General features: G+C 37.1%; 3 protein-coding genes across 9 annotated transcripts; 2 read left to right on the top strand and 1 right to left on the bottom strand.

Moving 5' to 3' along the window:
- Nucleotides 1–3,636: 3,636 nt before the first annotated feature.
- On the bottom strand, nucleotides 3,637–4,976 carry LOC113679014 (octopamine receptor beta-2R-like). The gene has a single exon (XM_027195945.2). The coding sequence runs from the start codon at nucleotides 4,805–4,807 to the stop codon at nucleotides 3,923–3,925; it is 885 nt and encodes a 294-aa protein (XP_027051746.2). The 5' UTR covers nucleotides 4,808–4,976; the 3' UTR covers nucleotides 3,637–3,922.
- A 1,446-nt stretch (nucleotides 4,977–6,422) lies between these two features.
- On the top strand, nucleotides 6,423–16,543 carry LOC113678742 (uncharacterized). 4 transcript variants are annotated; one of them, XM_089211079.1, is made up of 3 exons: nucleotides 6,423–6,527; nucleotides 6,743–7,421; nucleotides 14,898–16,543. In XM_089211079.1, the coding sequence occupies exons 2-3, from the start codon at nucleotides 7,395–7,397 to the stop codon at nucleotides 16,371–16,373; spliced, it is 1,503 nt and encodes a 500-aa protein (XP_089067205.1). In that variant the 5' UTR covers nucleotides 6,423–6,527; nucleotides 6,743–7,394; the 3' UTR covers nucleotides 16,374–16,543. The 4 variants fall into 4 exon arrangements, with proteins under 4 accessions (XP_089067205.1, XP_089067206.1, XP_089067208.1 ...); XM_089211080.1 differs by lacking the exon at nucleotides 6,423–6,527 and having other exon boundaries at nucleotides 6,711–7,421; XM_089211082.1 differs by lacking the exons at nucleotides 6,423–6,527; nucleotides 6,743–7,421 and adding an exon at nucleotides 8,987–11,346.
- Nucleotides 16,544–16,696: 153 nt separating this feature from the next.
- On the top strand, nucleotides 16,697–27,937 carry LOC113678710 (trace amine-associated receptor 1). Of its 4 annotated transcripts, XM_089211085.1 has the most exons (3): nucleotides 16,697–18,707; nucleotides 23,682–23,910; nucleotides 26,305–27,937. In XM_089211085.1, the coding sequence occupies exon 3, from the start codon at nucleotides 26,317–26,319 to the stop codon at nucleotides 27,412–27,414; it is 1,098 nt and encodes a 365-aa protein (XP_089067211.1). In that variant the 5' UTR covers nucleotides 16,697–18,707; nucleotides 23,682–23,910; nucleotides 26,305–26,316; the 3' UTR covers nucleotides 27,415–27,937. The 4 variants fall into 4 exon arrangements, with proteins under 4 accessions (XP_089067211.1, XP_027051422.2, XP_089067210.1 ...); XM_027195621.2 differs by lacking the exon at nucleotides 23,682–23,910; XM_089211084.1 differs by lacking the exons at nucleotides 16,697–18,707; nucleotides 23,682–23,910 and adding an exon at nucleotides 18,718–19,031.
- Nucleotides 27,938–27,991: the final 54 nt, after the last annotated feature.

Raw genomic sequence — 27,991 nt, forward strand, 5'->3', positions numbered from 1 at the left:
CGTCGGTTGAAACAGGTGGTCAGGTTTGGGTTGTGATCACTGTTGCGAAATCCATTGTTATGTTGATTAGCAACGTCCATCATGAAGTTTATTAAACCGGACAGATTGTAAGATAGCGAGGAATAACCGACGTAAAAATGATCCAAATCTTTAAAGCGATTTATTTTCATTAGTCATGTTAGTATGAATGTGGCATTTAAACTTCTCATAATAGTGCAAACTTTCAATTTGCTGCGAAAGAAAGCTGTGACTCTTCGTTTATGCTTGCGGCAAAATACTGAACAATTTTTGATGACGATTTTTGATGCAATTTCAATATCAGAACATAATGCCATTAAAACACAATTATATTCTAATCATGTAGCTTCAAATCGGCTCATGCCATACTTATTATGTCAAGCAAAGATGAAAGATTTGTTATTTCAGACCTTAAGGATCGTTTCTTTTATGATCGGGATAAAAATCAAGGTTTCCTTTAAGTGTGCCTTTTCAAAGTAGTATAAAAATGCCGATTTTTTAATTTCTCTCTTTTGTTTTGTGACGTTTTGTTTTGAACCCTAAGAAAAATTATCAGAAGAACTATCATCTTACTGAAAGGGAAAAACAATAAATCAGTTCGGTCAACTTGCCATCTTAAAAAACCAAAAGAGAAAATTGCAAACCAAGAGTTGGCAAAGATTGCCGATGATGGTTCAGAAGATTGACTTGAAAATGATGAAACTGTAAATCTGGGCGAAATTTGGTCGAGATTTGCAAACTGTGCTGCTCATTTTGGAAGCTAAAAGGAAGGAAACTTCGCTCAACAGAATGAGGAAATATTATGGTTACATTATAAAGTCTCTCAGCGACGGAAAGAGTACAAGAAAATACAAACAAATAAACAAACAAACCGTTCAAAAACAACACCGAGGAAAGATATTTCGGTCGTTTTCTTTCATCTTATTTTATGTATACAAAGGACCCAAACCAAGAGTTACGCTTAGATAAAAGCCAGATAACTGTCATTGCTATGGTGATGGCGTTGGTTGCAGAAGGGTTCGGAGACCAAAAAATACCGAGGGTGTGGGTGATGGGAGTCTTATCCGAGTGGAGTTAGCCTTTCTCTTTATCAACTAAAAGTAATTATATAGTGATTTCAAAGAAGAGATTATCGACGGGGTTAACCTTTAAACATCGATTTGCCAACTTCCGTCAATCGTAAAGTTACAAGAATTTTGCCGTCAACTTTTAGCCGTAAACATCTCTCCGGTGGTCCTCACTGAACTCCGTGGGGCCAAGAAAATCTGTATATGGAAAAAACAGCTTCAATATGCGGTTTGTAGATTTAAAACACGTGGATCTAAGATATTTCTGCAATACACGCTCGTGTTTTTGTAGGGGTCTTAGATGATTTAAACAAATATTTAAAAAAAAAGCTGCGCTAAACCTCTTTTTTTATCTCTTCGCTCATTGGAAATATTCCGTCCACACCCTTAAGGTGGTAAAACCCTCAAAAAATCAACGTTTTTTCATATGTTTTTTTTACAAAAAGTTATCTAAATCACCTAAAATGACACATGGAGACAACTATATCTTTGCAGTTTTTGACTTGATATTTTATTATCGCCGCTGAGAATTAGCAAATGATGACCCCCGGTGGGCAACCAAACAAGAACAGTCATATCTCTTTAACATTAGATTAAAAATTCACAAAATTTTTAGACAATGATCTTCACATGCACCTGCATTCAATGAACTACAGAAACACCTCATGAGTTTTTTTCATTTGCGCATTACGATGTTAATAATTTAACTATATCTAAACGTTAAAGCTAAAGATAAAAATGTTGACTAACGAGATGTAGAAACGTAAAAATTACATACAGAGAATTAGACAGCTTCTGCAAACAAAAGAGTCTTAGTAGTTTTCTTAAATCTGTTTAAAGATTCTATTGTGACGAATTCTTCAGTTTTCGATCACTAAGGGTGTTCCCGCACTAGCGGAAAAAGAACTAGGAGAGTTACAACAAAATCAAAGGACAAATTTTGATCTGCTCTTAAGAGCGGCCACCATTGTAGTAACATGAAGTCTAGTCAAAGCCGCTGACCACCACGAAGGGCAGCGGACCATAAGAGGATCGGATCGGATTTATGAAAAACTCTGTTGAGTGGTGTCGTCTCCTTTACTCGTTAGAAAACGTAAGAACCATGGTTTACAGATGGATTCCAACTCTGATTTTGAGGATTTATCCTAATTTTATTTAAAGTTTGAGAATACCCGAATTTTGCGACAAATGACGATTATTACCCTCCTAATAAACTGATTTTTGTTCAATTACACGCTGGTCGTAGGTTTTACGACAAATGATTGACAAGTTTATCACAATTTTGTTTATTTAGTCGATTTTGTTCAGGTTTTACCAGAGACAAATTTCATCGGCCGTGCCTTTGAAGATTTGTCCGCTTCGGCCAAAATTTCTTTGTCAAGTCACGACCTATTATCTGCACTTGTAAAATGTTGGTGATGACAGAAAATTTGTCTTCATAAACAGCTGTTTCGGCAGTGCGGAAGCGTCTGACTCACTTTTAAGTTACGATTTTACGTCCTCTAGTCAGTCTGTCAGTCAACCAGTCAGTCAGTCAGTCAGTCGGTCAGTCGGTCGGTCGGTCGGTCGGTCGGTCGGTCGGTCGGTCGGTCGGTCGGTCGGTCGGTCGGTCGGTCGGTCGGTCGGTCAGTCTCTAATATAAATCGGTAAGGACAGCTTGGGGTTTTGAGGGATTGATGCTGCGAAGTGAAAATACCTAATGATCAAAGTTTGGTATCCGGTTGGACGAAAATTAAGAAAAAAGAAAGGATCTTTAAACATTTTATGTAGACTTCATTTCATTTAACCGTTAGCGGTTGGTATCATGATGTAAATCTCGACAGAAAACCATGCGCCGTGACACTAAGGACATGTCCTGCCTCGATTGGCCCAAGATTTTGCTGATAACTTTTAACAATTTGTTTTCTGAGTACGAGGACACTAATCTCGGTTGCGACTCATTATTTATTCTTTACTGATCATCATGGAAGAACCCGTTATAGTTTCATTAATACTAAAGAGAAATATCGAAAATGTGGAGCCGTCTATTTTTGGGTGTTCTGCGCTGCCGGGAACAATTCTCTTTTCGAAATTATTTAAACATTACAATAAAATCAGTACAGTCTCCCTGTTGAGCTTTGGATTTGCCAGACAGCAATCGCATGAAAACAGCCACCGGGAACAATAACATCAATAAAAGCGAGGCTGTAATCTGAAGGCGACTGCTACTACTTCTACTTCGGGGAGTATTTAACGTGACAATGGTGCAAGACTCACCAGCGCAATTCAAGTGACAAAGTTCTGCCTCACAATGTATGACGCAAGATTCGCTGCTGGGGGCATACTTGTGTGCACTACCTGACTTTTGAAGTGCAGATCATAGTGCGGCTTGTAAATTGGCGAGTCTGCTCGTGTTCTCCCAATATCCCTTGCGGTCTATTGTTTGAATAATCTTGTTTGAAAAATAAGATGGCGTACAACGTTTAACAATAGATTTCAATTGAATCGAAAAGCGTTAAAAAAAAAAATCAGTTTTAATCCAACATCAAAGAAAATTTACCCGATACAGCCATAAATTTTAACATCAATTTAATGTTTTCGAGAGCGTGCTTCTTTAAAGGATTTTGGATACCTTAGCAATAATTCCGGCATCATTTCTATCTGTATGACTTTAGTTATCTATACAATAAGTCTTTAAAAGGACCAGAAAAGATTCAAAAATGACAAAAGATTAGATAGGGCTGAAATTGCTACAGAAAATTTCCATCTAGGATATGTGTAATGCGTAGAGCATGAATTTCAAATCTTTGCGCTGGCAAATACAAAGGGGGAACATTATAATAACTCATCAGGTCTCATCAGCGAAAACGTTTTCGAGAAAAGAAACGTCTAAACTCATTTTGAATATCCTTTTTTAGTAGAGCATACACGAATGGGTTGACAGCTGAATTAGTTATCAAAAACAAGAACCTTCCATCATTTTTAAAATAGTTTCTCCAAATGTTTTTGTGTAAATTTAGCAGATGAAAAAGCGAAGAGACCATCTCTGAAGTGTAACAAAATACAAACAGTGCAACAACAACACTGATTAGTTTTGCTGAGGAAATATTCCTTTCTCTGTGTTCTCTCAAAGAAGAGAAGTTTAGAGTGGGATGGTTGAATTTTAACTGTGATTGTAGCGCGAAAGTTTGGCGAGTGTGCCGACGAGAAATGCACAAAAGACGCCAGGTTGTATTTACCATCACTATGCAAGGTAAAAATTCGAAAAAAGTCAACAGAAAGGCGACGAAAACCTTATTGCAGATTTTTTGCGTTTCTACGGAAGACGAATATATCCATGTGACAGGGAGAAAACAGACTGTGAAGGGTGTTAGCCATGCTACAAAAATGAAGGAAAAGACGCGACGCCAAGTCATAAAAGTTATGTATCTGAGAGGACAGGCTACGGCGACAAATCGATCCGCTGTTACGACGCATAAGTTGCTGGCAGAAGTGTAAAAGAGAAAATAACGGAATGATGTCAAAAGCCGTACGCTTCGGTATCCAGAGAAAACTGATGTCATACGATAGCATGGCATCGTAAAGAGCCCAACGAAAAAGTCAGCGAAGGCGAGGGAAGTTATGAATGCATTGGCTGACGAATGGAATCGTTTCCTGACAACCAGAAGGTAAATTACCAAACCATTTCCCAGAAGAGCCAGAGCGCTAAGAAGCCATGTAAAAACTGACATCCACATAACCATCAGATGCGTTGTAAGCAAGATTCAAGCAGATCGTTTCTCCTGATCTTTTAACTCACTTTTTTTTCATTTAAATTTGGATAGTCACTTTTTGTCTGCGTCGCCTAATTTTCCGTTCCCTTAAAAATATAACTGCTTAAGATCAGTGTATCTCATGCCATAAGCTCCCATGAGTGACTAAGACAGAGTTTCTCCATACAATATTATTACAATATCAAGCAGACGAGGGATAGGAAAAGCTAAAAATATCAATTAGGGGATTATTAGTCCAATACCAAATTCTCCGAAGCTAACATCATGAGAATTGTATGGCAGACAGTAAGGAGAATTACTAAAGAGATATTAGGAGTGAAAGCGTTAATTGGTCCTTTTTTGATTGATAGGTGGCAAGATACTACCAGCTTTATTTGACTTAGTGTGTACTTCTTTAGAAATGAGTGCCACGTTGTAAATGGAACTTTCAATATTAATCATCGGGGTTTTAAAATGAAAAGTAAACAATCATTGATTTCCTACCAATGGCATCGAGGCTTTTTCTCAAATCCGTTTACATTTGATGAACAAGGCCTAAACTTATGATTGTTTGCTGCAATGAAGGCCCAAATTATTCAAAACATCAGTAAAAAGTTGGTTATGAGAATGTGTTCGTAGTTACCAGCTGGCATTTTTTTTCAGTGATGATGCGTCATATGTCTTTTCATACATGAACTACACAGTGTTAGAGATATAACAATATTCGTGAAAAAACTACACGTTTCTGATTGGCTGAAAACGAGTGCATTTTTTACGTCAGGCGAGTACATAGTTGCAATTTTTCTGACTTCTGGAAGCACTTTTTTTCCCCTCGACATGTTAAAAAAAGGGACGGTATTTTACTTGCCCCAGTCTACTGTTCAGCTATCTAGGAATACCCAAAACCGCATTTTGTAAGTGTGGCAATTTTTGTGATCAGATTCCTCTACGGAAACGAAGAAACTGCCAAGCAAAAATCGTATTTATATAGGCTCTATAACAAACACTTCCTAAAGAAAGAAAAGTCATTCAGTAACCGATGACTTGGAACGACAAGAAACCTTTTACCCCAAAGGTGCCACTCCCATTTACCACGTGCCAAAATTCAGACGACTTCAACGCTCTGAATTGAGATCCCTTAGCGACAAAAATAAAAAACTTAATTTTCATAAAAAAAATTAATGAAATCCATACTCTTTTCAAACATTCCAGTATGAGGAGGTGACCTCTGTTTCAGACGCAACGTGTCTCATGCTGGGATTGTTCTCAAGACTTACATAGTTTTAAAAATCCTGTGAAACACCTACGTTAAGGAGTAAAGTGAAAAGACCATTTTAGGCAGCAGAACTTAGAAATCATACTATTTTTTGAAATGTATTTTTGTGATGTGGAAGTAATCTGGAACTTCTACAGCTTCAAACTAAAGAGCATGAAGGAAGACGTGTTCTTCTTTTCTTTTCAAAACATTGTTTCAGTGCTGATCTGATTTGGTTGAAAACAAATAACGAGACAGTACTTCTGTACACGTGGGTGGTTATGTAAAACGATCAAGTGAGCCTACGTATAAGATCCAACCAGGCTTCAATTGAATCATTAGACGTTTCCGGAGCAAAAGGTGCGCAGATACGAAGATACGCGAAAAACACCAGCTGAATGGTCAGTTGAACGGCTGTGTGGGATTTTGTACATTTCGACAATTTGCTTATTTCAGGTATTTGATATCAGACGCACATCTACATTTTCTTCGATTTCACCCTTGATTTGACCGCCTCAACTTTACATGTGTTATTCATTTACTAAGCAATCCTTACGATAACAACAACGTCATTAACGAGAGAAACAACAACGCCGTCCTTCCTCGTGGACGTTTTCCACCTATCTGGAATCTTATGAAAATTCTTCCCCCACTCAAATTTTTTTCGCCAGGTCCTAATATTAGAGCCCAATTGCACGAACTTCCACTCAGGGATAAAGTTTATCAACTTCTGACAGTCTGAAAACTTCAGATATCTCGAAGGTTGAGATTTATCAATCAGCCCAAGCTCAAAACACTGTATTACCAAGGTATGTTGTCTACCCCAAGATAGATTAAGTAAAAATCTTCTTCATCATGTTCATGTGTTTCCCCTCGACAAGCCCTAAGAGCATCTAGGATCAACATCAACCCCATCACATATCGTGATTTTTACGAACCTGTAATGGTGTATTCAATAACATTCGAGAATGTTCTTGTGATCTGATAACGTTCATGCTACGTCAAGTTTGTGTAACCGCAAATTATTATTCCAGACGAAGATTTTATCACGCACACCTCGAGTCAGTGGTTCTCTAAAGGTAAGTTTTCTAAGCTCTATCTCCAAGTTGTTGGCATCTTCTTACAAAAGGATGATAAACTTTTATGTTAGTAATTGTTTAGACCTTATCGTATCTACAGTGTGTAGGAACAGTGCCAATATGATTTTTTAAGTGAGTAACGAAGGGCCATTTAGTGAAAAGGTAGTCAGTGACACGTTTGGCATGAAGAATGCAACTTGGTGGGATTTTTAACCGTCCTCAGCTCTCAAGAAGATAAAATCTAATGGTCTTTAAGAGTCTCAAGAAACAGGTGGGTTTCAGTAAGTATCTAAGACCACTCTTTTAAAACATCATCAGAGGCAGGTTCTCTTAGTCTAGCTTATGAAATTCAAAATTTTCTACCAGTTTTTTATGACTGTACGCGAAGATCTCCATGCGTGATAAGCTTAGTAGTGAAATCTGCAATACATAGGGATTGGTACAAAGCTGAGGGAACACTTTTCAGCTTCAAACCTTAATGATGAGTTTTCATTAAATGTTAATTTTAGATAAAATCTCTTCATTAGGAAAATGCACACGTGGAATAGATAAGATCAAACTATCTTGGTTTTTATCTAAATGGTATTTACAAGAGAAGCACTTAACTCTGATGAAGTCTAAGGTTGTTCTCTTTGAGCATAATGCAGATTACGTATACTAATGCACACTTTTTTTGGCGGCCTTTACGCTTTGCATTTTTCTTGATTTAAACATTTACCAGGAGGATTATTAATAAAGAGAATAAGAGAGATAGTAAGTTGTTTTTTACGTGTATTTACTCACCTTAAAATCGTAAATATTTTTTAATCTCATGTTTGATGTTCTGTATTGGTTTCCACAGTCCAGGGTTTGATTACACACCACTCATGTTTTCTTACATAATACTTTAAGAGGAAGTATGTTTGCCGACTTGTAAGCCAAATCCTGCTTTCTAAAATTAATGTTTTGTTTGACCGGATCAATGACAGTTTATTTTGGCAAAAGCATAGGCAACTGTTGGACTTTGATGTCCATTTTTCTTCTTATAGTTAAGAATCCTGTGGCACATTACTTATCTTTTTTCCCTCTTTCCAAATTTGCAATAAATCTTGCCTAAAATGGAAACAACCATAAACTGAAGTCTACAAAGGTTAAGTACACAGAGAAGGACGAAGATACTATAACATAAAAAAGATTAACGCCTTAGCAAAAGAGTAAATTTGAGAGATTGGAAAAACCCCAAAGTAACCTCTCTATGATTTGAAAATGGCGAAATCTATCCTCATAATAAAGAGAAGATGACTCTTGATACCATGCGTATCCTGCATTAATATAAACAGGTGTTTTCGGGTGTTGTTTCAACTAATTGCCCTGCTTTCCAAATTACTCAGTTGGTGGGACAAATGTGCCAAGTTGTGTCTTATGCAAACAGTTTCGCGATTGGAAACCGGAAACAGAATTATCCGTCTGCGGTCAAATCAATAATCTAATTAAATAAAAAAAAATGATTACAAGATTATCTTTCTAATGGTTGTCAAACTGGCGTGCTAAACTACTCTAGTTTGATATTCTATAAAATGGGGTTTAAAAAAATTGGTTGACTCAATCGAGAGGAAGAAACAGGCTATCTAGACACATAGATAGAGATAATTAAGACTAATAATTGAGTATGACGGACGAAATTAAAGACCGTCGTCCAGCGAAATTTGTGATTTTCAGTTCAAAGAAGTTTTCTCGTCAAAATTAAAAACATAAGACTTAGGACGTAAACAGTGAAATATAAATAGAAAACCTAGTCACACAGGCCGTAGTTTACCAAAACTCGACAGCATTTAGATACAACGATATGTATACGTGAATGACTATCAAATGCTGGCCTTTTAGACGTTGTTCCGAGCTAACTGGCATTAACAACAGTTGGATACAGGAGAATGAAGTGGAGGAAAACTGGCACTAATCTCCTCTTGGGCCAAGGTTGCCTGAGAAAAAAGCGTTATGTGATTTACATGAAATACAATGAGATCTCCTCCTTTTAAAAGACTGCTAAAATCGCGATGAGAAGAAGTCTTTTTAAGGCGAAAAGTACGCAAAAGATGATGAAATTGAAATATTTTAATTTACTTTGATACAATGTATAAAGGTAATAAGGTTATCGCTTTGTGAGGTACTATACTCAATTTACTCTGATGTAATCGTGATAAGATTATCGCATCGCTGTTTACAGCGCTTTTTTTAGATCATTATCCAATGATTATCAACGGTAAGTTTTTTTTAATGCACATTACTTTGTTTGTAATGGGCTTAAAATCAACTTGAAGAGAATACATTTCAAATTAAGTGACAATTTTTTGAAATTTTTTAAAGGCCGATCGTGCATAGTCATGAAGAGACTATTGGATCGTTATCCCTCCCTGAATTGGGGGAGGCGAGCAACCTTCGCTAGGTCACCTCTCAGAATGATTTCATCAGGTTTTTTTTGTTGGCACTTATTCATGCTCTAAGATGGAGAGAGGCGTTGTAAGAAAAATAAGTCTTAGCTAAGGTTTAAACCCACCCACTGTTTAGCGTCGGCTGAGTTTTTTTTTCTAAGATTTTATTTGAAACAAGAGGGGACTTTTTTCCTCAACGGGATTGCTTAGCCCAAGGGAAGTTCCTGAGTTTTGTCAGTTTGGTGGAAAATTAAGTCTACGTTTACATCATGCCAGGTACGTCAGTCACCTCTAGTGGAGACTTTGAAAGCTGCTTTAAAGAAAAATTAATATATACTGAAAGAACTTTCGGGATGAGAATGCTTCCCTCAAAATCTTAGAAAGGTTGCGCCCTTGGAAATCATACTATGCTTTTAGCAGTCAATTCGTGAGGACAAGTGTAAAAGGAAAAGTGTGACATACGAGAGACAAAAAAAAAGAGGGAACCTACCCCATGAAATTAAATGGCTGTTTTCTCTCATTCACTCATTTGCTTATCTCCGATTTACCTGAAGCCTGTTACGCGCCGAGATATTCTGATACTAACTGTCATCGCATCATGAGGTTGAGATCCTGTACCTGTGCAGAAGACATCATGTGAATGATGAAGACCACACTTACCAAATTAGAATTATCGCTTTATCGGGAGACCTCAATGTCATTTTTTTTTTTTCTACAGGAGACCTCAATGTCATTTTTTTTTCTACAGGTTATGGTGAAAAAAAAAAATGTTTGATTTCATTTTTCTTTTAATTGCTTAAAGATTTCCCCTGAAAAATTGAAGTTGTTGTAATTAATAGCTTATCGATAGAAAGGCGGCGTAAGCGATTTTGCCGACGTGACTGTTGGCAAACTAACATAGAGAAGTTCTTGCAATATAATGCAAAGGTTTCTATTTTACGACTTCACTTACTAGCAAGGAATGTCCTCATTGACTCGGTAACTCCTGTTACTAACATGAAAAAAGAGAGATACATATAACTGCATCATAATCTTCAAAGTCTGAATTAAAAACATAAATGATTCATAAGAAACTTTCTTAAAGTTTAGCAAAAAGCAGTCCTAAGAGTAAGCGTTTCATTGTCGAAGCTGACTACAAAGTTGGAAGATTTAGTACCTTACGCAGATACAGACCACTGTGCTTTTAGGTCAGACTTCGGTAAGATCTAATGAAGATTGTTATCGCAAATGTTTCACCTCCAATAATCTCAAAATAAATTTCAATTTCATTTGTAATAGGACTGCCAAGTATGAATTTTGAACTTTGCAATCTTTTTTCAGATACCTGGAACCGATGTGATATCTTTATCAGGGTAGACTCAATTGAAGAGCACCCGAAATATTTCACCTACGCCTAAGTTTGATCGTGACAGTGATAAAACCTACTGGAGTCATTTAAACCTTGAAGTGTGTTTTTTAAGTAACATAAGAAAACATGTTATAACTAAATCTAAATTACCTCCTGATCTAAGTGTTTTATGGCGAGGAAGTAATGCAGATATTGTTTATCATCATGTATTAACCAGCTAACTGTAGCGGTACTAAATTGATAGTATCTTTGATCAAACTCCTGATTGCAAAGAAATTGCTAGAAGCATTATGTGTGTAATTTCCCGAATGGAACCAAGGAGCCATCATTATTGCGAGACTCGTCGGTTAACAGCAGCCTTGGCGGCTGTTAGGACTATACTGCAGTGTTAGATGTTAGAAACACTTATTTAGCTCTTTCAACGGTTGGTCACTACTTTGGTACGTAAGTGTGTTGTGTATTTTGCTGATATCAGTATCTGTTACACATTTGGCGAAAGTGGCGCCTTCACTCATTGTTGTCTCTGTGTTAGCACATTTACTGTACAGCTTCAATGTAACTAGTAATTGATGTCTAGGTCTACTGCTTTGCCAAGTGTGCTTATACCGAGTCTTGTCCGACATCAATGTACCTCCTTTCTCATCGCGTATGTTGTCTCAGTTTTAGTCGTAAAGAATAGGCGCACGTAGTTCTTTAACCATGTAACCGATCCCGAGTAAAAAAAAGCAGCAAGAAAGAAAGAATATATCAGGTATTAGATACATCATGGATGATGGACTCCTGCCAGCATGAAGAGAAAAATTACAAAAAAACAAGGGCAATTCTAATTACATTTACGATATACTAAGCGCACAGTCCCTCATCAAGCTTTTGTATTTCTGTTGGTCATTTTGTTTCAATGCCCTTAATCCTCGTCTATCCATTTCCCCACCCCCCTCCTTCCCTCTCAGTCTTCGTTTCACTCCTCTCCCCTGCCAAAAATATATGACTTTGGCGTTTAGGAATATTATTTATGATAGGAACGAGAGATAAAGACACTGGCGAGACCCTTAATTGTACTGTTCCTTATCAAACACCTCTCCACTCTCTCAAATGAGCTTGGTATCAATGAACCATTGAAAGATGTATCTCTAGGGATTGTAGATTCCAATGAAAAAGTAACATTGTTCTTTTGGATTATTTGACCCCATAGACAGTCAGCACTGAATTACACATAATTATGAAGCACACAAATTTAATTATAAAGATGCCAGATGATACAGACAGCGAGTAAAGAGCACATTTGATTAACAGCAATGACCTCCCACTCAGAACACTGCACGAAAGTAATTTAACAACAATGAAGGTGTTCGATAACACAAATTAATTTACCATAGGTATTTCGTGGGCGTATCTAACTAGACCTTCTTTCAGAAAAATGGAATTTCCCTTATGCCTGTGATAGATAATAATATGGACACGGAAAGTGGATGGACAGGTCCATTAAATGTATAGTAGGAGTCTAAGTGTTCTTGATTGGATCTAAAAATACGGTTATCGGTGCTAGGCACAACATGCACATCTACACTTGTCGAAGTAGGGATGGTGCAGTACAGAATAAAAATTAATATACTCAATAGCAAACACAAATTTAAATATCGTGCTTTTAAAAGATAACATTAGTGAAGGCTTCATGGTAGAAACAACGCCTATGCCGACGTCAAAATCTCACGACATGGCTTTATCCCCAGGTTGTAAGTTTTAACAGTGCGAGGATAAGAAATTTCCAATGAGAATGTCATGAACGCCCAAGAAGTAACAAGCTTCTTTGTGGGTTCTCCAATATTTTTTTTCGCATACTTAAGCGGTGAATATCAGTCTCTGGTGAAGGTCATGAACGCAATCATTCTAAAAACAAATACCGCATTGAGGAGACGAAACAGCAGAGGCTAAATATAGTTTCACCTGCAGTTTTCTCTTCTTTTTCATTTTCTCACAACTTTCCTCTTCTTCATCAAGTTGAACATTGAAATGCAACAAACCTGACAGAAAACTTTTTTCAACAGCTGGAAGCTCTTTGATAAAAGAAAATATTTCAGTTTTGAGTTTCTCTCCAGACTGATCAGTGCAAAGAGGTTATCTGCGAACGTGCTTTAGTTTCTTAGCCTTAGATAAGGATCGAATGAAATCTTTGGCGAACTGTTATGACTTTTGACCCGTTTTTCTTTATAACATTTTGATAGATATTTGGTTGGATTCGACATTATCCAAACTATTGATCCCGACATCGAAGATGCTTTGTTTTGAAGTTAGCATACAGGCAAGGGGAGCTTCCCGAAAAAAGCTTTATAGGTTTTCGTTTAAGCTGTTATCATGCGCTAACTGGGTCGCCCCACTCGGAAAAATTTGACAGCCTCTCTTAATCGAAGTGAGAACTTACCTCGATGATATTAGCGTATGTACCTATTGCTTATCCAGATGAAAACTTCAGAAAGTTTATTAAAATAATGTTTTAACTTTATTCTAATTTCAATAAGGATATCATCAGACACGCGTCAGCTGTAGTCATATCTCTAAAAGTTATTTCGCCCCCTAGGCCAATTTTTTTTTTTACCATAAAATACATACGTGCCTTGCTCTGAAAGCCAAATAACATGGTATTTATAAGTTCAACTTATAATAAACCGCGCTATCAATCTGAGATGATACGAGAATAAGTAGAGGTGAGCACGCCAAAGATAAAATAAAACTGAAAGGTGATATTTCTTGAGTTGGTTGATTATGGAGCAATTAGGATATAGCCAGAAATTCCATCACACAAGACAATTGCTACACAACATTGTCAACCTTGATATCGGAAAGGTGTCTGTTTACTACTGGGGAGCAACAACACGGTTCCAAATCCATTTCCACTGCTCCATTTTCATCATTTTATATTCCTTTGCTCAAATGGTTCACGATGTTATCTGATCGATTCGCAAGCTATCTATCTTCTATCTAACAATTACAACATGGTTAGTTTTAACAAGTAGTTACTTAAGATTAGATTAGAGAGTTACATAAACATTTTATTTGGAGTAATGCAGATATGCTTCTTCTCGGTTGTTTTTAACACGTACCTCTTTATATCGCTTCGGTCACGGTATTGTTTCCTGCATGTGTAATGATTAAAGACAACACTTAGGCAGCTATTAACAAGCAAAGAATGTGCCTACTTTCACGAGGGAAGGGGAGGCGAACTGTTAGTCCAGTGGAGGCCAAACATTGATAGTGTCGGAAACTTTTGTCAAGTTTTACACATCTTTTTATCATTTTTTTGTTCTCTTCTTTAAAGTCTTTTTTTGAGATTTTTTTCAAGTATATACTTTTAGCTGAGTTGTTCGGAATCATGGAAAATAACTGTGGCCGAGGAACATCCTATGCAAGCATTGCAAGCGATGATATACCTTTTAGTTCACTTGTGCACGCTTCGTTTACTTTCAAAGCTTGTCACGGTTTATGTTTCAATGTATTATACTTCACTGTTTGACGTATCGCGCTATTTTCTGCTTATCGTGACTACTGAAACAAGAGAAATAATTTGTTTTCTGGCGGAAGCGTGTTGTTGGCGTGCTATCATCTATTGCCTCGAAGTCTTTTGAAGGGTCGCATTATGTTCCACAATCACGAGAAAAGGCCTTTCCAGAAAAAATTCCGAGAGACAAGTCAAGGGAGAATTACTACTAAGAACTACGCCATGGGGCCCTTAGAAATTAATGCACATTTTCAATATGCTGATTTGAGATCGCGCTGAGCCTCGCTTCAGTGTTTCTAATTGTACATTCGCCAAACATATTTGCATTACCACTCAAAACTAATGACGCGCAAAATATTCTCTTTCAGTCGGTAAACAGAAGATTCCTTCTTGCGGTTAACTGCGGGTCACCTGCGTTTGAAGCAGTGCTGTAAAGCGTTTCCATTTGGAGGATTATCTCGTCATTTAGTAAGTGCTAATTACCTTTTTACGTTCCAGGAAAAGATGTTAGGCCCAGTTGTTTTGGTTGCTGTTGCCATTCTGATCCTCAGAGTAGGAGGCGGCCTTCGGGGATTTCGGCCAACGCAGTGCAACTTAATCTATAAAAACGCTTGCCATCAATACCGAGAAACGGGAAATCATGAAATTATGTGCCGCGAAAGCGCACAACATAAGCTTTGTCAACAAACTTGTAACAGCGGTAGTTGTCGTTTGCATTGCCATGCTTCAAACTCGTGCACTCAGCGATGTGTGGCTGGCCGTTGTAACAACATCTTTTGTAAATCCAAGTATTGTAGACAAGATTGCACAAGAGGAAGCTGTCAACTGATGGATTGTGGTGGAGAGACCTGCAGACAGAAGTGTCTTATGGGTGGCTGTAACATGCTCTGCTCGAAAGGAGCCACAATCTGCACACAGTGGTGCGAATTGGGAAAATGCACAATGCGTTGCCCTCCTGGCGTAAAGTCATGCGAGCAGACTTGTAATGGCGGAAAATGCAACATGATTTGTAATGCAGAGAAATGCAAACGTTCTTGTAAAGGAGGAGAATGTACTTACGGTGCGGAAGTTACTCGAGGTTTAGAGGCAGTACTTGGTGCACCACGATACATTTACTGCAACGACGATCTCAGAGAGAGTATTTGTATGCAGACTTGCTCTGAGGGAAATTGCGACATGAAATATAAATATAGCCATCACAGCTCGTTACTGCAGGTGTGCGCGGGAGGAAGTTGCCATTTCGACTGCAAAGCTCCCCGTAAATGCACCCAGGTCTGCATTGGAGGAAAATGCATGAAATACTTATGCAACTCAAGAGTATGCATTCAGGAATGTGTCGCTGGGGGATGCACGATGGAATGCGAAGCAGAGACATGTCTTCAGGCATGCAGAGGTGGCGACTGTAGGATGAGTTGCATGTCGAATGTTAAGCGATGTTTCCAGTGGTGTCCTGGAGGCAACTGTATTCTTGGATGTGAAGCAGAACAATGCAAACGTTACTGCCAGTCTGGAAGCTGTGTTACTCCTGCCCAAGCTCCCAAACTCCAGGCAATCGCAAGGAGGGTTAGATGTGCAATGTTAACACGTGAATGTCATCAGCAGTGCCCACAGAAACGAAGCTGTTCATTTCTTGGATGGCTACATTATGGCATTTTCCGATCAATAAATCAAACTTGCAATGAAGGAGACTGCCGGAGAATGGAGTGCCGAGCATCCATTAAATGTACACAAACTTGCAACGATGGAGCCTGCTACTCAATGTCTTGCACCTCAACTAATTGCTTACAAGACTGTGCGGGAGCTAACTGCAATATGGAGTGTAATTCTGAACATTGCAACCAGATTTGTCGCGGAGGGGGATGCCAAATGAAATGCGCTGAGACAGTTAAAACATGCAGACAGTCTTGCAATCCTCAAAATTTGAACTGCCAGTCTATTTGTCTGGCAAAAACCTGCTCGGTTACTTTAATGTAAAAAAAAAAAATAGCCATTCGTTTTAAGTGTTGCACTTGTTCGGTAATCGCACGCCTTTGTTTGTAGGTGTTTTCCGTGCCTTTCATTTGATAAAAGAACTGGGGAAAAAAGAGTTAAGGAAGGGAAAAGAAAGACGGAAAGCTTGACAATAAACACTTTGAAGGAGTATAGCACTGATCAAAGTGTTGTAAAGCACATAAGAGCATATTAGTATAGGTTATCATATGATTTCGAGTGCAATTTGGAATAAATAAGCACGAGTAAATTTAAAAGTACATAAAAGACTAACAAAATTGCTCTCGCCCTACGGGCTCGTGCAATTTGTGGTCTTTAAAAAAATTAACAAGTGCTTATTTATTCCAAATTGCACGAGAATAATCATGTGATTACTTATTAATAATATACATGAAAAATACGAGATAGCTTCTCATAATTATGCAGAAGCAAAGTGCGCGCATCGAGTGCAAAAATATTTATTCAAGCCCTGCAGGTGACATTGTGCGTTCGGTTAAAACAACCGCGTACGATCAAAACAGTAATATACAAGGATATTTTCACACCTTTAAGGCGCAAAAAAGTTCAAAGTTCGGCTAAACAGTTCAAGGAATTGTTCAGTCTGTGTTCGCATCACTTTCGATGGAATGGAATCGTCGTTTGCGAGGTTTAACCATGTTTGATTTTCATTTCGGCGTAGAATCGCTCGAGCAAAGTGCTAACCTGGATCGGCTCGTAATTTTCGATTTCCTTGGCAATTCACTTTTTTAAAGACTCTTTAAACATCACTTTTTCCAAATGGACAATTAAAAAACAGTACTTTTTACAGTGTTTTCGTTGTTAGAGCTGTTTTTCAGCAGTTATATTGTTGTTGCGGTGGCGAAAGAAAACTTAATCAACGTGCCGGCCATTATTTCGCTCGCAAATTTTTAGCGTATCCAAATCTTGCGACATCCAAGGCTCGCATTTGATTGGCTATCTGTGAGTTTCTTTGATTAATGGCCAATCAGAATGTCTGGTTTGTTACTTCTTTGCACTGAATTTACCCTCTTCTGCATTGAATTACCTGAAAACTGCATGTATCTTAACCAATCAGAACTGAGTAATTTTTTCATGTATATTATCAATAAGGAAACGCGCAACATAAGTGCATCATTATTATAATCATCATCATTACTGAATTCCTTTTACTGAATTCCTTTTTAAATGCAGGCGCACGAAACGCGTACAAATACTTAGTGATGCCATACGATCGATTTGATGGAACATACATATCATTACACGGTCAGTAAAGGTTAAACCTTATTTCTTTCTATCCCATGCAGTTCGCTTTATCGTATGGTCTCCCATCTCTTCGATGACTCCCCCTCCCCCCCCCCCCCCCCCCACCCAACCGTTTTTTTCGGAGTTCAGCCAAATACATGCGATAGCATGTTAAATAATTTAAATAATATACAACTTTTTCGAGCAGCGCATCTTCTGAGAATCGCTCCTTGGATAGTTGAAATGACATAGTAGACAACAAATGGGATCATGAAATTTCTTACAGTTATCCTTTATTCCCTTTACATTAAATGGGGCCTTAAATTTACCGAAAAAAAAGTATTTACATGTGAATTTTTACCTTCCTTATCTTTTTAAAGGGCAATAGTTTACCAACAATCCAAAGGCAAGAGTTGTCTACTATTTTTATTTTGATAATTTAGTCAGCTGCTTGTTTGGGTGATAAGTCTTCAATCTAAGAGTTTAGAATTCGTTGCGACGAAGCTCAATTTCAAATAAATTCCGAGAACACACTTGTGTCTTTCTAAGTATTTTTTTTCATATTTATTTCAAGTCATCAAATCAAAGAGATATAGGAGATGACGTATCGGTCAACTGCTGCGATTTGTATGAATACTAATTACTCCAACGACAATTTTTTTGTCATAAAAAATACCTACTATGTGTCTTTTGATTTGTAGATAGGTATCGCCTGGGTTTTATTCTGATTATTATTACGTTTTTCTTGAATTATCACTTCTTGGCTTTTAAATGAACTGGCACTTAACAGTCAGATATATGTAACCGCGTCTTCCCTTTAGGACTTGGTTTAATTGGCGCAATAAAGCTGTACTCGGACTATGGATTTAAAGCTGATAACTTTTAGCACTTTGAATTTCAAAATGCAAATATAGATGTTAATTGTTCGGAGGTGGTAACTGGAATTATACAATAAGACTAACGTCATTAGTTCGAAACGGTTATTATTTTCTTTGTGAAGCAGAGTGTTGAAAGAAACAAGACCGGAATTAAAAATCTTCTAGAGTACGTGAGCGAGCAAAACACGATTTTCGCCTGGTGAGTGCAAATTATTGTGTTTCATTTCGTTTCCTGTTATTCAAGTTTATAAATCAAGGGTCATGTACAAGTCAGATGTACAATTAGAGTAAAAAAAAGGATACAGGCTGGCAAAACTGATTTGAGGTACGCCATTGTCACTTAAGAAGAATTTCACTGGTTGAAAATAAATCGATACAAGCTAACAAATGTACACCTTCCGGATTTGAATGGCTTTGCTCAAATTCATCATCAACAGTTGTGTCTTCTTGATATCACTGAATTTGCGATTTAAAATATCCTTTTACCATACGCCTCAAACTGAAAATGAAGTTCTGTGTGTCGGTAAGCCTTATCCTGTTTTTATTTAAGATATGCAACATATTTATCGTATTTATTAGCTCACTCTGTGGTTTATTATTCCTTTTTTTGTTCGTTTTCGTAAATTTAAATCAGTAAATCTTGCTACGCTGCAGCTCAGCGGTGAACAAATTTCGAAATCTGTTTTAGCTCTCTATATTGTCAAAAAGGTACTTTTCGCTTCGTGGAAAATCATGTTTTTTCCACGAGTCAGGAGCGAGGGTCACTATTCAGTTTTTGCAGGGCATATTCAATCTCTTTCCCTCTCTCTCTCTCTCTCTCTCTCTCTCTCTCTCTCTCTCTCTCTCTCTCTCTCTCTCTCTCTCTCTCTCTCTTATTTCCTTCGTTTTGAGCACACAACTAACTTTTTGAAAATAAGACAAAGTATCCGTCGAAATGAATCGGAACCGCAATTGGTGTCAAAAATTTCCAAGCCCTTATTATTAGCAAATCCACCTATATTGTTTTGCAATACTTTTGAACTATCGAAGGAAGTATTAAATAATACGGGTGAAAATATTGAGAATGCAAATGCAAAGGTTGCGATATCAAGTTCCTGTGATTATGGAAGTCTAAAAGAGAAAATCCAAAAACACCTTTCACTTGGGTAAATAAAAAAGCTTAGGCTATTCAAATAGTTGAAATGAAAAACGTTCCAAAGTCAATATTGAAACCTTTCAATTGAGTTTGGTTTTTCTGTTTGTTAAATTACATCCCTTGAGCTGGTATTTCAATGGAAAAAGAGGTCACCCAAGCAAATAGAGAAGAAACAAAAAAGCAAACACTTTCATGGTCTGAAAGATAATAACAACGACGACTGAATACATAGAGTGCTAATACGTAGTAAGACAACCGAATACGACTATTTCTTTCTGTCAACTGTTTTCACTGCTTTCAAATCAAAGAGGATATCTAGTTCTGAACATTTCGTGTATTTTGTGTTTCATGTAAAGATCGTTATAGTCATGGGAAAAAATTGCATTCATTCTCCGTTAATTTTATTCACACTAATTTCGCGAAAGAGGGCACATCGAATTGAAGAAAGCACACAGCGAGGAAACAACACACCCACTCATGAACTGATTACATTAACAACAAGCCTTTCGGGTTTCTTGCTTATACGAAAGTCAACGAAAGAGTGATTGAAAAAGCTTCCTAAACTGTGGAGGAAGAGCCTCATAGACGGTGAAAGGGAAAAGGGATAGCTAAAGATATGTTACAAATATATCGTGTGGTATAAAGTTTTTAAGTGAATTCTGTGTGGGCTGCACAATACAAATCTTTTGTTACTTAAATTGATTGACGTCATGTTGGGTCTCAGAGTAGCTATTGACATTTGGCAATTAGATACATATAGAAAGTTCACTCGAGATCAATACAGATGCGAAAGTTAAGACATCCCTGCTTAGAAGCGGCAACAAAATTCTAAAGACGGTTGTATTGATAGGGAAAGTTTGAAATTATACCTGTTTGCTAAGATAAGTTTTGGGCACTACGCGTTCAGCGTACATTTTATTTCCTTCAAAAAGCAATTAGAAAGTATCTCCTTGATAGTTTTGTTTTTAAGGTATGGCACAGCTTTTAGCATTATGATGAAATCTACAAAGAAAAGCATGAAAAGACTCCGGCAGTGTCAGGTGTCAGTGCTACCACAGAGTATGGCGCCGGACATCTAACATTTTTAAGTGAAAACCCTTAAACGTTTGCTTTCTCGTCTAGCAACAGTTGCGCTTAATTAGTGAGAATGTTAAAGCTTAAAGGTAGGTATGCGTAATGTTCAAAATCGGCGACCGGGAAAAAAATACAATAGGGCTCGTTAAGATTTGCGCCAAAAGTTTTTAAACAGATATTTAGCGCCTTTTTTAAGACATCGAAACAATATCAAAGATACGAAATCTGGGAGTTTCTGGAAGGTTCTTCCCTTGACTCACATGTACTTGCTCAACTAACCACAAAACTGTTTTGAATTTAAAATTGTGTACATCTGAGGCAAGTATGTGTAGCGAGTGGGAATAACGCATCCTTCGTTTACTAATTTTCCACCATTTTTCAGATGCTGGAGGCTATCGAATGCAATATTGATATTCGCGATTTTTGTGGTGTTCTAATGACAAATGCTTAGGTTGACAAAACCATCGCTCACTGAAACACCACTATAATTTCCATATTTGATATAACCTCCTTGTTGTAACGTTCATTGGGACTAATAAATTTGGTGACTTGATAAGCTTTATTTTGCAGTATTTTGTAAGTTTCTTAGTTGTAAAAATTTCAATGGCAGAATTTAATCAGCGATACAATTCAAATTTCCCCACAAATATTTCAGGGAAAGAAAATTGTTAAATTGATTAAACTTGCTAGGGAAATTATTCATGTTCGTGTTTTTGTAAATTTAATTGACGTATTGAAAATTTGTTTGTGAGGTCTGGAGCCTCAGTCTCTTTTCAATATTTATTTGTTGGCGTCTTTTATCCCAGATTATTTTTATCCCCCGGTTATTTTGTATACATCGCCCTTTTCTTTGGCCTACCATCAACAAAGTTAGCTTGAAAGCAACGTAACAGTGTATAAACTACATACAATTTTCTAATCTATCCAAAGACATCCGACGAAAATGATCAAGCAACACATAGAGGACGAAACACAACATTTTAGAGTCGTTTGCTTGGATCCATTTTGTATTCTTCGAAGGAAGAAGGTTTTTTCCTTTTTAACGCCCGTTTATTGAAGGTTTGTTTGTTTTCATCTGATTGTGTGAAATATCTCGTTATATATTTTTATGTTCTCGAGGGAAAGAGTTATTTCAATTTATTTAACTTCGAGTCTTTGTTTTCCTCGACTTTCTAAGGAGCAATATTGAGACCCTCAGAGGGGGGGAACCGTTTCCCTTGGGAAAAAACATTAAAAATATAATATGGTCTTAAACACAAGCAACAAGTACTAATTATAACGTCCAAGAAGACAATAACTTTCTAACATTCGCAAAACTGTGGTGACATTTGATTTCAGGAGATTAGGTAGGTCAAATTACAGCGATCTGAGAATCCGAGAGACGTAATTAAGATCCTCTTTTGCAAAATATTATGTTTTTCGTTTTGTCCGACCATGCGACAAAGAAAAAGTCTAAAACCCATTTGCTGAATCGCACCTTAGACGTTTAGATCAGTTAGCGCTTCCATGCTCTACCAATGAGTTTTAAAGAACCTCATAATGCAACGGGACATAACTAGGTTCATATGTTACAAGCGTTTCGCAGACAGCTAGGATCAGCAATGTCGATATCGTCGCGTGAGAAAACAAAATGAGAAAGATACGAGGTTTTAAGATCACTCTTGTTGTCCTTACATTGTAAACTCGGGTGACTGTCAAAAATTTTTTTCACTGATCATGAACTGCATGTGGCCCCTTCTCACGGTGGCAAATGCTAATGGCTGAACTAATCACGACTTCGTACATTATAAAATATTAAGAAGGATGGATATTTTTTAACTCGGCCTCGTTATCCTACCAATGTAGCTTTGGGTGACCGTCAAAATGTTATTGACATTATTTTTGGAATTAAATATTTTTTAAATTTTTGTGACATAACCACCATGTAGAATAATTCCATTAAAAAAAAAATTGGAAATTTTTACTTCTTTGCGACCGCAAGAAAACTATCTAAATGAAAAATATTGAGGAGAAAAATGGCTAAGTGTGATCGCCTTTTGACTTCGGGAATATCACGAGAAAAGGAAATTGTCAGGTTGACAACTCTGAAAAAAGATGTAAACAATATGGAATGGAAAACAAGCTGGTCGCCAACAGAAATATTTCCCAACTGATGATTAAAAACCTGCGTGTACCTCGATTACGAAAGTTATCAGCCGGCATGAAGGAAAAACAGAATTAGTGCTGGAAAAAAAAAACATAATTGTTTTGCGCATGTAGTGAGGGTTTCGTCAGCATTTCACATAGGATTTTTAGAAAATGCGCAACTTCTGTAATGCACTTCAAATTTCTTCCATCTGTTGGTATCTTCTCCAACAGTACTGCTATATCTAGAGCCGTGTTACAGTTTCACAAACAACTGCTTTAAGATTGAAATAGTATATTTTGTTAGGATCCATCAATTTGCAATCTATGTTTTAGCTTCCGCCAACATTTCAACCGAGAACAGAAACTAAAAGATGGAAGCAGATAATACTTCATTTACTTTATGGTAATATTTCATGTTTTCTTACGTTTACCTTTGTTCGTTGCCAAGCAACACAAGCTAAGGACTATGCCACGGAAAGAACTTACAGAAAATAATAAATAAATGTAACTTTATGTAATTTATGCGTATGGCTACAAATCTTATCATATAATTGTTTTATTATGCCCTCGGGCCATAACAGAAAGTGGCAATACAGTGCATTGTAGGGGTCATTTAAAATATGAAAATGGCACAGGCATATTTCGTCCTCTGTTATAAAAAGTATATGTTCGGCTTTCATTGATTACTCGCACACTTGAACAACTTAAAGGAATTCTACCCTAAAATTGCCATTCTGTTATTATAAAGGGAGATTATTTTGCGGCGACTTGGCCAACGCGGCAGTCTTTGTGAGAGTTGTATTATGACGAGAGGCTGATTATCAATTTGTCTTATAGAAAGTGATCAACATCATAAAAGCTAAAGATGAACATTTGCATAGATTCATTTTCAAGGAGCTCTTGGATCTGAATATGAATAAAAAGTGCCATTCACCTTGGTGCAATTAACAGAAAAATTTTGGCGCGGCAAAGGAAAACCGTAAATCGTGGAAAAAAGTATCGGAATATAGGTGTGAACGAAGGTGACATCCTGTTAAACAACCCATACTGTGAAGTATCAAGAAAGGTAAGGCAAAACCCAGGTTTATCACGCAATTGCACAATAGCCATAGTGAGAGGTCAATAGAGAACATGCGAGACATATTTTGATTCAAAAATCGGACAGAATTTTTAAAATCTCACAAGTGGCAGACATTCATTTTTAAATGAGTTTAAATATATGAAAATCATACTGTGAACTGCCGTTAAAGAAATATGCGTGGAAGCGATCTTCGCAGTACTCTACCTACTGAGCTGACAAGACAATTGGGAGCTGGCCATTATGTTGGTTCCAGTTAAACCCATGGGGTTTCTTTCGATATCGCAGAGGTCATAGGTTCAAATCCCGTACAGGCCTAAATTTTTTTCAGGCCTTATTTTCACTACTACTTGAGTAGTGTTCATTACTGCGAAGCTCGCTTCCATATTTACTTTATAATCTATACTTTAAGAGAGATGTATTAAAAAATTTTATTTTAAAGTTCTCGACTACAAGGAGCGAAAAAAGCCCTTGGAAGCACCGGATACAGTGTGCCATGTTCACTTGAACTGTACTCTCAAATTATCAGTCAATTTCCATTTCTTGTCTCATGCTTTTTGGAGCACATATGGTGTTCTAAGTCCATGATTTAGCCAATCAGATAAAGACATTCAGTTTGTGGTGAAGGGCAAATTTTCAAATATATGAATAAGACGTGAATCCATAGCGATTTAAAATGGTAGCCCTTTCGAATATATCTTGGTAGGAAGGTGTTTATTTTCAACTCGGGAATCTACTACTTTATCGCTAATTTTCAGAAGTTTTGCGATTGGTGAGAATGCAAAATAACATTCATCAAGTCTTCTTGATCAGTTACACAAAGGATTTTCAGCTTTCATATTCATGAACGTAATAACAAAATCAATCAAAACTGTGAGCGATAGCATACAGCTAAGATGAATGGACCCTTCATTGCCTAAGGTGTAGTTTAAAATGCGAAAGATGTGCCCCTTTAGTTTCTATCGGTAGTGTCTTGTATATTCCTGAAGCTAAGCAAAGATCACACAAAAAAAGATTTTTTGCCAGTTTCTCATTATTCGCACCCTTCTACCCTTAAAATTTTGCGCACTAAGATGATGATATTAACTTTCACGTCTTCGTTTACGAAAGTAACTCTTATCGAAAAATGCACTTTATATTGTCAGAAAGAAATTTTTGCAGTTTGTCGAAATTATTCGAAACCCTTGTTGTCCCTGTGGCAATGGCCATAGCTTTTCATAAATCAGTTGACTTGAAAACTACTAACAAATGCGAAAATTTCCTTTGCTATTTTTCAAAAACAATTTCTTGAAAATGAAGGGAAGACCTTGGAAATGCAATCATCAATCAAGTTCATTAGCTCAAACAAAACCACAACATCATCATCTATAGCCGGAACTATCTTTTTAAACATTCAGAAATCCCCTTTTTGACACGAAAACAACGTTAACGATTTGCATTTATACAAAATGTCTTTTGCAGTAAAGGAAAATCCAAAAATCGTCTCCATCGATCACCTTTTCTGACCTTGTCTAAATTTCAGTGGCCTAAAGGAAAAACGATTTCCGAAATCTTAGGGGGTATTAAGCTAAGATGAAAAACCAGTGAATTCCAATTATAGAACATTTCCGTCAAACATTTATTACACTGCAAAACATTTCAGGTTTCGATGGCTATCAAAGATAATTTTATTTTGTTATGGGCATAAAAAAACTCTTGAAAACACTTTCACTCTGCGACTTTAACCACTTCGGTATACTTCAATTTTAGATAGGTAAATAGCCCAAAATTTAGTATATATTTTTGAATCAATATTTCAGATGTCAAAAATAATTTGGAATAGTCAGCATGTCGAATCAACTTGTCAAACTCAAATACTAATTTATATTAGTTCTCTTCACCCTGAGAACGACCAAATTGGTTTGCAAGAGATTTAAAGAGAAGCGAGTTTAGTTACCTTGAAAATACCGATAATTCGTTTTCGTGGGGTGAGGATATTTTTTTTCTGATTGATTGAATTTAAACCGAATCAGGTACCTTTATAGTCTCAGTGCATGTATACGAGAGATTTATCATTAAATTTAGGTTTTGCGTTTTATACTTTTTAGAGCCTACAATTCTTAATCATAGCATCACATAAGGCATATTTGAAGTCTGCAGCAGACATAGTTGCTAACGTCAAAGTGAAACAAATTTTAGACAAAAATATCTTTGCGAGCGTTCATATGCACAGTGTTCAGCACCGCGATTAAAAACTGAAGTTGCATGCTGCATGAATTTATGGTGGGGAAATTGCCATCCTTGCACCAATAATTTAACAGTTAACTTCTTCATTTATCAAAAAGCTATGTGAGAAACAGTTATTATGGTTAATTTAATCTTAATTCATCATTTTGTGTTTAGGCAGAAGTCGTTATGAATGACACATTAATGAAGCAAAGCTCTACCAAGGGGGAAGACAACATCAAGCTCGTTAATCTACCTCACAGCTGGACTATTCTCATTATGATCATTATGTCCTTGGTTCTTGTTTTAACAATCGTTGGAAATTTTGCTGTTATGATTGTCCTTCGTTACTCAAGCGCTCTCAACTCCATCGTTAACTCCTACTTTTTAGTGTCTCTGTCAATTGCAGATCTTCTTGTGGCCATTCTTGTAATGCCGTGCGCTTTGGACGCTGTAAACAGCGGTTGGTGGAGATGTGGAAGAATATGGGGCATTTGTAACGGGTTTGGAAACTTTCTTTTTTGCATCTCATCGATCATGCACCTAATGATGCTTTCGATTGACCGATACCTCGCAATCGCTCGTCCACTGTTGTATCCACTTGAAATGACAAAGTCGCGCGCCATTTGGTTGTGTTTTGTACTGTGGATATACTCTGCCGTTTGGGCTTTCTTGCCCTTATTTGGGGTGAGCTCCTACGAGTGTTTCATTAACTACATTGGCACATGTAAGCCAGAGGACTGGTCCAAGTATGGGTTAAACTTTGCTTTTGCAATTTCCGTTGTTACAGGAACCTACGGACTAGCTTTAATAACGATGGTTTTTGTATACTGGAAGATTGCGCGGGTAATCCGAAGTCAACTTCAACGTATTGAGGTTGTTAGAAATAACAACAAAAAGCAGACAGTTTATAACAAAGAGAATAATACGACTGGGAAATTTAAAAGAAGTAAAGGAGTGGTTACTTTAATGATAGTAACTTTAGTGTATCTCATATGCTGGTCACCATTTTGTATCTTGCTCTTCGTTGAGATTGGAACTGGTCGAAAGGTCCAAGGACCGTATGGCGCCGTAGCTATGCTCGTTGGATTTACGAACAGTTGCTGTAACCCTATCATCTATTCCATAAAATACCGGAGATTTAGGAGGGCTGTGTTAAGCATGATTGGCAAGACTGACTTCGTATTGAAATTTTCAGCTACTAATAACGCTGGAATGTCTTCCATGGTTCAAGAGTATACTGTCAAGAGAGTTCAAACCTTAGGAAGAAGAGAATCAAGCGTTTGAAAAGTTATAAAAGAGCAAGTTCAAGATCATTTTAAGAGCTCGACATTCGATATTCATAAATATTCAACGATTATTTTCTAAATGTGACCCTCCACAGGATTTCAGGGAATAAGGTGAACGCACCCTGACGACAAAGAACGAGCTTTTAACACGTTAGCTGCGTTTTATTTACTTGCCTCATTAACTTCGCAGTCATTGTCTTGTTTCGCACGGTAGGAACAAAGGAACGTGTTAAGATCCTGCTCGCAACTTTGCACGATATAACACGATGACCGTGCCAATTTAATAACCCACCTCTTAAAGTTGAATTTGCTTTTTAAAGAGTAAATAAATACAACATAGAGGGGCTGTGTAACAGACTCGACGTTGTTTTCATGCTACCTATTGCTCAAATATTGACACAAATAACTCAGAGAAGGCAATTCCACTACAAGCAATGATTTTCATGAATGACACTCTCCTAAACAATATTTTCTTATCATTGAATAGAAACTATTAAACGCACACGATTTAGACAAAATAATGACTGTTTCATTATTGCAGGTTTCACTCAATTACCGTTCTCGTAAAATATTGC

This window comes from Pocillopora damicornis, chromosome 7 (genome assembly GCF_964200805.1).
Source record: "Pocillopora damicornis chromosome 7, jaPocDami1.2, whole genome shotgun sequence".
Taxonomy (NCBI): Eukaryota; Metazoa; Cnidaria; class Anthozoa; order Scleractinia; family Pocilloporidae; genus Pocillopora; species Pocillopora damicornis.